The 10,382-nt window shown below is 37.9% G+C and overlaps 1 protein-coding gene across 11 annotated transcripts in view; it reads right to left on the bottom strand.

The window, feature by feature from the left end:
* Positions 1-739: 739 nt before the first annotated feature.
* Positions 740-10,382, bottom strand: part of IL33 (interleukin 33) — a 48,581-nt gene continuing 38,938 nt past the window's right edge. For 10 of the 11 annotated variants that reach the window (XM_008254994.4, XM_070051851.1, XM_070051872.1 and 7 more), the window contains 6 exons: positions 9,718-9,834; positions 9,088-9,198; positions 7,786-7,893; positions 7,164-7,214; positions 5,725-5,822; positions 740-4,002 (listed from right to left, as the gene is read on the bottom strand). In XM_008254994.4, coding sequence (XP_008253216.2) covers positions 3,817-4,002; positions 5,725-5,822; positions 7,164-7,214; positions 7,786-7,893; positions 9,088-9,198; positions 9,718-9,834 — 671 coding nt within the window. In that variant the 3' untranslated portion in view covers positions 740-3,816. The remainder of the gene's footprint in view (positions 4,003-5,724; positions 5,823-7,163; positions 7,215-7,785; positions 7,894-9,087; positions 9,199-9,717; positions 9,835-10,382) is intronic. The other variant, XM_070051865.1, reaches the window with a different exon arrangement.

Genomic DNA, 10,382 nt, shown 5'->3' with positions numbered 1-10,382 from the left:
TGGGTCAGAAGTGGAGTGGCCACTTGAACTGGTGCCCATATGGGATATTGGCATTGCCAGTGGCAGCTTTACCTGCTATGCCACAATACTGTTCCCAAGAGCAGGTCTAAATGCTAAATCTGGTAATGTATTGCTTAATGTTGGTAATGTGTTCTGAGAAACATGTCTTTCAACAATTTTGTTGTGTGAACCTCTTACAATGTGCTCAAAGAAATTAAGGTGACTACGATGTGACCAGTGACAAATTTCTTCCAATAATGTATGTAATGGATTATCAAACACATGCAAGGAAGTGGCAAAATGCCACTATACACTTAAGCATTTAAATCAAGTAACACTTAGTAGAATGATGATGGAAAATATTTTTTTTAAAAAAAGGAAAATTAAACACAGTAAGATAGTTGAGTTGAAATATGTCTAAATGACTCAGAAGTCTCAAGTTAAATTCTGATGTGGGCAGATGTTGGCTGGCTGATGTTGGGTAAAATCACTAAAACTTTCTTTATGCCAGCCACCATTATGGGCACCAGGGGAATGAACACCAAAATATAAAAACCAACCAACCAAAGAAATGATACTGTACCTTCTCTGGATAATTGTACTTAGTTTTGAATCACCAAAATATCAGAAAACTAATATACTCTAGATACCAACATTGATAGATTGAAGTATGCTTATTTTCACTTAAGGATTTCAGAATATTGAGTGATTTTATGATAAAAATTATGGCCACACATAATTTTGAAAAATACTTTTTATTCAAGAATATAAAAATATAATGAATATATTTAGTTACTTAATAATAATCATTTTAATATACAGTGCAGAGGCATAATCAATATTTAGTGTTTTTCAGAGGAGATAATACAGGTTCTCCTTTATTTATGTCTTTATAGTAAAGTTGTTGGCAAAGTAGTTTTATATAATTGTGCAATCTTGTATAATAATTCTAAGCACTTTTATCTTAGAGACCAGCAACAAATATATGCAATAAGTCACAACCAGTTAGGAATTTGAAAACCTATACTTTCAGAAAATATCCTGTTTCCTCAGTTTCTTGTTATTACATTTGTCAGTTAAATGTTGTCTATTAAAATTATTATAGAAATTGCTTTAAAATAAAGTTTTACCTAAGCAAAAATTATTCCTTTAGTAGTTGAAAAGCTATGATATGGTTGAGTATAGATTTTGCTACCTTAGTAAGAGTAAAACACAAAGATATTTACTGAAAACTATTGCCATCGGTAGTTTATGTAACATTAACAATGTTATGTAGACAAAGCAGAACCTGGTTATTGGCCCTCTAGAGGTCTGACTAAATGAAAATGAAGCTCAGTAGATACAAAATACATATTAAGGAGAAAGTTGGTCAAAAGAACTGAAGAAGGGACAGAAGTTAAATGAATATTCTACAGTGAGCAGAGTCACCAAGAAGCTGGGAACAAAAGATCTGTATGAGGCAAGCGTTTGTTGTAACAGTTAACACATGAGTGAAGGTGCCAGCATCCCATATCAGAGTACCTCGTTTTCTTTTCTTTTCATTTCGTTTCATTTCATTTCATTTCTTTTCTTAGATTTTATCTATTTACTTGAAAGTCAGAGTTAGAGAGAGGTAGAAGCAGAGAAAGAGAGAAAGAGAGAGAGAGAGAAAGTCTTCCATCTGCTCTTCACTCTCCAAATGGTCGCAACGGCTGGAGCTGAGCCGATCCAAACCCAGGAACCAGGAGTTTCTTCTGGATCTCCAATGCAGGTGAAGGGGCCCAAGGACCTGGGCCATCATCCATTGCTTTCCCAGGCTTTTTCCCATTGCTTTCCCAGGTTATAGCAGAGAGCTGAATTGGAAACAGAGCAGCCAGGACTCTAAACAGCGCCCATATGGGATGCTGGCACTCCAGGTGGTGGCTTTACCTGCTATGCCACAGTGCGGGTCCCAGTGTACCTTGTTTCAAGTCCTGGCTCTGGCTCAGATCCTGGAAGGCAGCAGTGACGGCTCAAGTGGTTGGGTTCCTGCCATCCACCTGATTCACATGGGAGACCTGGATTAGGTTCCTGGTTCCTTGCTTTTTAGCCTCTGGCCTGGCCTGGGACTGTTGTGGACTTAGGCTGGGCTAACTGGAAGCCAGGAACCTGGAACTCCATTCAGGTCTCCCATGTGGGAAACAAGGGCCCATGTACTTGAACTATATTCCACTGTTTTCCCAGGCTCATTAGAAAGAAGCTGGGTTGAAGTAGAGCAGCTGGGACTTGAAACAGTGCTCATATGGAATGCTGGCATCGCAGGTGGTGGCTTAACCCACTATGCCACAATGCCAGCCCCCATAAAATACATTTTTAAAAATAAGAGATGTGTTGTACAAGGATTAGAACAAATTTTGATTGGAATGATGAATATAAAGTCATAGATCCCTGGAAACCAGCATCACAGGGACATGATATTCTACAAACATGAGGGATATCCAATTATTGAAACATTAGTATTAATTATGTATCTCATCTGAGCTGTAGTAGGTTAGGGGACTTCTGGCCTCACCATTTTACTTTGATCCCTTGCTGCTTGTATGCCCTAATATGTGTTGTGGTTCAGTACTCTTTATAAAAAGTTTTTATATGTTAGCTATTCTAATAGTTTCAATGATATTTGTGAATTAAAGTTTATTTCACTTCCTATTCTAAGAATGGTTTGCTTAAAGTTAACTCAGTGTATAAAATCATGATCTAAACTGAAACAATAAGAGGTAAAATTATCACTTTATAAAGCTGGATTTATTTTTCATAATTTTTCAATTATCCTTACTTTTTCATACATTTATAATACCTACCTAGACATGTAGACATTTGAAGTTCTGCAAATCCTTGAAAGCTAGAAACTGTTAATCGGAGTGTTACTTAGAACATCTATAAACTAACTTAGTGTCTTATTCTAGTTGAGAAATGGTCAAGCTGTGCTGCATATAATCTTTTTAGTAGCAGCTTTAGTGTTTGAATCTATTGTTTGGAACCAAGGACAGTGATATCCTTATATAGCTCTTTAAAATGGACCCCTATATAAAGAGAGACTTCAGCTATGAACCTTGCTTTTTCCTGGAGGTGTCAGCTCTAAATGTAAAATTCTTCATGGACTCAAGGTAGAAAAAAAATAAAGGTCAATCTATATCTCTTTGGCAAATTTCTTTATCAATATACTATTTACTTGAAAAGAGAAAGTAAGACAGAGAAAGAGAGAGAAAAGAACAAGGAGGAGGAGGCAGAGAAGAGGAGGAGAAAAGGAGGAGGAGAAGGAAGAGATGTAGGAATAGGAAGAGGAAGAGAGAGAGGTATCTTCCATTTAATGTTTCACTCCACAAATGCATGCAACAGCCAGGGCTGGGCCCAGCTGAAGGCAGGAGACTGAAACTCAATCCATGTGTCCCATGTGGGTGGCGGACACCAAAGTAATTGAGCTATTACCTGCTGCCTCTCAGGGTGTGAATTAGCAGAAAGCTGGATCAGAAGCAGAGCTGAGACTCAAACCCAGGGATTCTGATATGGGATGTGGGTATTGCAAGTGTCAACGTAACTGCTGTTTCCTAACACCCACCCCTCAATACCCTATTTAATACTATCATACTTGTATTGAATATATAGTGATACACAGGGATATAAACACAGAACTAAAGGATTAGAAAAAATTCCACACATAATAAAGAAACCATTCCACATCATTCGAAGTACTCTTCATTCTTCTTAGATATTGTGTGTTTCTTTATCTCTTACTCCTCCTCCAGTGGTAGTATGTAGGCTACTGAAGCTAGGATCCAGTTTTCTATTACATTACGTCTAAGAGAGCTTAAACAGAATATTCTCACTGCCTGGATTCTTTCCTTGTATTAGGCCAAGGTGATTATCTTTTACTCCTAAATATGTTCCGCGATGGCTTTTACATTCGAATGAAACACATTCCGAAGACTCCTTGTGAACGACAAAGAAAGCTAGGTCTGATAATCTGTTTTCATACCTGTGAAACTGAAGAAACAGCCATCAGTATGTAAGTGGGAATCCAGAGTCAACTCCCCCTTCCTGTTCAGATCCTATAATTGGGAATAATTGTTTATGGTATTTCTAGCAGGTCTGCTTACTGAGTAAAGGAGGGGAGGGAAGAAGAAATGATTCAAAGGCAAAGGGTAGAGGGCAGGATTTGATTTGATTCACTGATAGTATACTTAGAAGGGTAGTATGGCTTCAAATGACTGGGTCTGTTTTTAGCAATCCTGGATTTGTTCTCTTTTGTTGCATACTCTCTCTGAGAACGTGAGCATGTTGCTTTAACTCTCAAGTCTTCACTTTTTAGTCTATCCAGTTTTTCTAATTCAATCAATTTTCAGCTTACTCTCTCTCTCTCTCTCTCTCTATATATATATATATATATATATGAGTAATATGACTGATCATTATTTTAAAGCACTATGTTTTGAGGATGGTTTATTATGCAGCAATAGCTCTCCAATATAACTCCATCAAGGAGTTACCGTGAGAATTAATGAGATACTCATTGGAAAACATTTAGCATGCACCTTATATGCAATAAATAGAGCTCAATATTAGCTCTTATTATTCAGTAGTTACATATACCAGACATTCTGTTATGTACACTTAGGAATAGTATGTTAATGAAAATTCTGGTAACCATCCACTATATATGTTAACAATGCCTTACACAGCGATATTAGTTAGCTTTATAATTTTGTTTATATACTTTTTTAAAAAAAGATATATTTACTTATTTGAAAGGCAGAGTTACAGAGAGGCAGAGGAAGAGAGAGATATTTTCAATCTGCTGGTTCACTCCACAAGTGGCTGCAATGGCCGGAACTGAGCCAATCTGAAGCCAGGAGCCAGGAGCTTCTTTTGGGTCTCCCATGTGGGTGTAGGGGCCCAAGGACTTGGGCCATCTTCTTCTGCTTTCCTAGGCCATAGCAGAGAGCTGGTTTGGATGTGGAGCAGCTGGGACTCAAACTGGCACCCATAGGGGACGCCGACACTGCGGATGGTGGCTTTACCCACTACACCACAGCACTGGCCCACTTATTTATATAATTTATCATCTATATTATGCTGTTGTGTTTTCTTCCTTGCATCTACTTTTGGCTTGTTTGTTCTTTAAGATATTTATAATTTGTCCTTATGACCAGTATAATGCTGCCAATTACTAAGAATGTACAGTGAATATTGTGATCAGAATGTAGATTGTTGGCTAGCCAAATTCTTGGATGTAGAAATGTTTATGGCCCTCCTTTTTTTCAGACTTGGAATCTAAAATTATTTTTGTATTTGCCTAAGGAAATTGTATTTCATGAAGAAACGCTTCCTGGAAGAACATAGTAGTTCCTAAAGCTAAATAGAAAGGATTTCAGATCATTCTACACAGCAGTGTTTATCAAACTTTAATGTGCATATGAATCTCCTGGACATCTGTTAAAATGCTAATTCTGATTCAGTCATTGGGGAGCCATAATTCTACATTTCTAACAAGCTCTCAGGGATTCTGTGCTGGTGAAGGAAATCAGAGTTTTAGTAGCAAGACTATATATTATACTTTCCTCCTTTCCCTCCTTCAGAAGCAAGTCCTTAGTAGTAACTGCTTATGTTTTATGTACAATACCAAACAGAAAAAAAGTCCCCGAACACTGAAATCTACACAAATGAATGAAGTCATTCAAGGCAGTTACATAATCATGTTTCTGTTACCTCTACGGAGTGCTTCTTCTTGTTGGCATGCAGCAAGAGATGTGCGTCATTTGTTGGACTCATGTTTACCATTAACATCTTACCATCAACGCCATCACCTTACAATTAAAATAAAAACTATGTGAGGTAATGCATTTGCTAATTAGCTAGATTTAATGATTCCATAATATATACTTAAAAAATCTACTTGTACATGGTAGATATTATTTTATCTGCAAATTATAAAAGTAAGACTTGTAACTCCTCTTAATTTAAATGAATTTAACACCCAGAAAATGAATTTAAGATGTCATGTGAAAACCACTTCATTCATCAAGAAATCTCAGAAATATTTGCACCCAAATGAAATTAAGGAGACATTATTAGATAAGTAGTGGGTACTTCTAAATCCCTTGAATGAGAGAAGTTAGTTTTTTTAAAATAAGCTTTCTTTTTTTTAAAAAAATTATTTATTTATTTGTAAGACAGTGTCACAGAGAGAGAAGGAGAGACATAGAGAGAGAGCTCTTCCATATGCTGATTCACACCCCAGATGGCCTCAATAGCCAAGGCTGGGCCAGGCCAAAGGCAGGAGCTAGGACCTTCATACAGGCCTACCACATGGATGGTATGGTCCCAAGCATTGGAGCAATTTTCAACTGCTTTTTGAGGTATATTAGTAGGGAACAGGATAGGAAATGGAGCAGCTGGGACTTGAACAAGCACCCATGGATGCTGGCATCACAGGGAGTGTCTTAACCCACTATGCCACATTGCTGGCCCCTAGAGATGCTTTTTAAATAGAGAATTGTGATTCTTTAAGACACTTTCTGGACATCAGCTTTGGTTTCTTTGTGGAAAGCCATTAATAGTTGTTGCCCCCATGGCCCATATCCACCTCCCCTTCTCATGCAATAATAGAACATTTCCCATCCTGCCATCTTGTGACTGAGTATAATATTAGGACTAAGCTCTGACCAATGTGAAGTGGAAATATCATATACAATTTTCAGGCTGTGTTTTAAAGGGAAAAGTGTATACACACACACACACACACACACCCCCACACCTGCCTTCGTCCTGCTGACTGGACATTGTCATGGTGGCAGGTCATCTTGATTCATACAGATGTTGGCAAAATTACAAGACAAAAAGACCTAGATCCCTACACAACTTGTCAGCAGAACTGCCACTCCAGCCATGGCTAAGACAGAAATCAAGTTTCATCTAGTTTAAGCCACCATTATTTAGGATCTTTATTACATATAAGTAAACCTTTGTCCTGTTAAACTATAAAATTGATGGGATTGAGTAATATCTTCTAAGAATTTAAGATTTTACCACGAGCCTGAATTGGAGGGGTCATTTTGAGACTGCCTTCTTTCCTCATGGAGCATTTTCATTCATATTTACATCAACTTAAGAATTCGAGCCCCGTAGCTACCCAGCCTCCAAATTACCTGATTCACTTGAGGAGTACGGGGACTCATAGTAACGCAGTAACACCTTGTCTGAAAGAGAACGCATCAGATCATTTGGATGAGAAGCAATTTTTTCAAAAAGTTTCAGTTCTAGGAGATAAGTATCAAACAACAGACTGTCTTCCCTTTTATTACATATCAATAAAAGCAAAACTTTTATGATCTTGAGAAAGGTGTTAAGATATGAGTATGCTCTGATGACTTCTGCAACGAAACTATTACTAAAACATTTAAAATGCTGCTGCTATCCCTGGCATATTCTTCTACAAAGGTTATGCATTGATAAGACCGGAAAGATATAGTGAATAATTTAAGTGATAGCAAATATATGGTCCCTCCTTTTATATTTCACAAGAGATGCCACTTCTCAGGATCAGTGTTCTTCCCTCATGAGCCTTGATTAAGCTTATGAAGCCTTCTCAACATAGTGATGTTCAGGTGTCCATTGCCAGTGCCTTCGAGTTAGCACAGAGCATGAAAATCCATTTGCTGTGTCTGAGTTATTGTCTTATTTATGGCTTGGCATTGATTTATTTATTTAACTATTTATTTATTTTTACTTGTCATCATTACATCATTATAGACAAAAGAAATAGTCTACCTTTCTTTTGTTTCTTCCCCTTGTCTCCAACATTGATCACATAACTTTTATCCACCAAAGTAAAAGTAACTGATTTATCGTTGTATGTGCTCAGAGAGGCAGGATATTCTGTAACAAATGAAATTACCGTCATAAGAATTCCAAATAGTAGTTCCCATGAACAGTTATTTTCACGAACTATGTTTTGAAATGCTTCCTCATAAGATTTTTATTTTGGCTGAAGTGTGAACCTGAATGAGATTAAAGGTACTAGTTTGAGTGAAGGCCCTGGGAAACCATGTTAATGTGCTTCTGGGGTTTGGTGGGAAGAAAGAAGCTGGAAAAGTGACAGGCATTGGCTGAGGAAATCTTTAAATCCTGGTTCCCCGGGATTAGGGACTATGGGTAAGAAGGGCTCTGTTTGATAGATTATAGGCATATGATGCCCATCTAGAAGGGGTGGAATCACTCAGAGACTTCCAGTAGTTCAGGGAAATACAAGTGTGAGCCTCAGTCTATCCTTGGGCTAAAGAACAGGGACATTTTTAGAGCAGAGCTCACAGCACACATAGAAAATGTTAATATTTTTAAAGTATGTTGGGAGAAACTGGAGCAAATTGAAGGGCTACCAATATGAAGCCTAGAAAAAAGAAGTGCTTTCTTTATATTATAGAATTCTATAATGCTAAGAACAGTAATACACAAAATAGTAAGAGCAATGTTAAACATTGAATTTGTATGTGAACTTCTGAAAAATGATTTTAAAACAGTGAGAAACAGTAGTACTGCTTTTGGGAACCTAAGATATTATATTAGGAAAAATGCCTGGATTTTGTAACATGCAATTCTTATCCAGGTTTTATTATGATTATCTCTCCACTTCTTGGTAGTCACTATCAATTTGGAACTTTGCAGAAATAAGTTGTGATATTTAAAACCATTTTAAACACTCTTTAAGATACATTGTGTTAAAATTATATTTTGAAAAATATAATAGCTCTTCCTTCCCTTCATGGTCAAAATGTTGGCATTTTGGAGGAATAATATTTTTTAACTCAAAGAATAATATATTTTCACCAGGAATAATATATATAGAATTCTAATACAAAGCAAGCACTTCCAGTTAACAATGGTGTATGACTACAGAATGCATGTGCACTGTTGTGATTGGCTATCTTACACCTAAGATAACACACTAACTGTGCACATCAGTTACAGTGGGTAGAAATTTCTGACACATATGAAGACACAGACTTGGGGCTACCAGGAGTCTGCGTCTTACCTCCCTCTAAACCTCCACACCACCCTTGTGACCAGTCACACCTAGGAAACTACTTAGAGCAGCCTGTGTTCCCGTATGTTCCAAGTATTCTTCAGTCCTGCCTGCTTCAGTGAAGGACGGTCCCCGCAAAGCTTCGACTTGGAATTTTCCATCTGCAGAATAGGGGTTGGGTAGAAGTGAACTGTCAGTTCCCACTCTGCACCCACGTCCTTTTGATGTGTCTCTGCCAAGACTGCTTGCTGACAATGCTACTGACTACAGGGTTTTAACCACTCATGGTCTGATGGGATCAGTAACGCCTCTACAATACAACTCAGCAGAGCAGACCAGGAAGAAGAAAACTAAGCGTTTATAGTCTCAACACTCAAAACACAACCCCTGTTAACATTTTAATTTACATTGAATTTTTAAAACCAATTTAAAATATTTTAAACTTATCTATATATAATTTTTATCCTTTTTTTCATTTAACATCATAATATAACCAATTCTCACATGCTAGTAAAAATTCTTTATATGCCCTTTATAAAATGGCCAAATAACAATTCATCATCCTTATTCCTTTACAGAAAGAAAATTCAGGTGAGGGGGAAAATTACATATTTATTTGTGGTAATTGAAGGTAAATAGATGCCCATCACTATTGCTAGGAAATGTACCTTTACCCTTACCTGGCTTTTTGGTGATTCCTCTCCTAAAGTAACAGGCCTTCTTTTCTATGGTAAGGCCAGAGCGTAGCTTCATATTGTATATTTGGCAGACTTCTTCTGCAGCCTTCTGTTGGGACCCTATAAACAATTGAGAAAAATGTGATACTGCTTCCTTCTGTCCATCCATCTTTTTACAAACCCTGAGTGTACCACTCCATAACTAGGTACAACTAAAATAACAATAAATGATTAAAAATTAATTGCTTTTATAGTGAAACATAGGAAAACTCACACAAAGCAGAATAGACTTCATTTTAGTTCAGGTCAGGATTTAACTGACAAATGAGTTCAGGCCATTTTTTTTTTTTTTTTTTTTTGACAGGCAGAGTGGACAGTGAGAGAGAGAGAGAGAGAGAGAGAGAGAGAAAGGTCTTTCTCTGCCATTGGTTCACCCTCCAATGGCTGCCGCAGCCAGCGCGCTGCGGCCGGCACACCACGCTGATCCGATGGCAGGAGCCAGGTACCTTTCCTGGTCTCCCATGGGGCGCAGGGCCCAAGCACTTGGGCCATCCTCCACTGCACTCTCTGGCCACAGCAGAGAGCTGGCCTGGGAGAGGGGCAACCGGGACAGAATCCGGTGCCCTGACCGGGACTAGAACCCAGTGTGCCGGCGCCGCAAGGCAGAG

The sequence above is a fragment of the Oryctolagus cuniculus genome, chromosome 1 (genome assembly GCF_964237555.1).
Source record: "Oryctolagus cuniculus chromosome 1, mOryCun1.1, whole genome shotgun sequence".
Classification (NCBI taxonomy): Eukaryota; Metazoa; Chordata; class Mammalia; order Lagomorpha; family Leporidae; genus Oryctolagus; species Oryctolagus cuniculus.
Note: the sequence above shows the minus strand (reverse complement) of the source record. Positions and strands in the feature narration are given on the sequence as shown.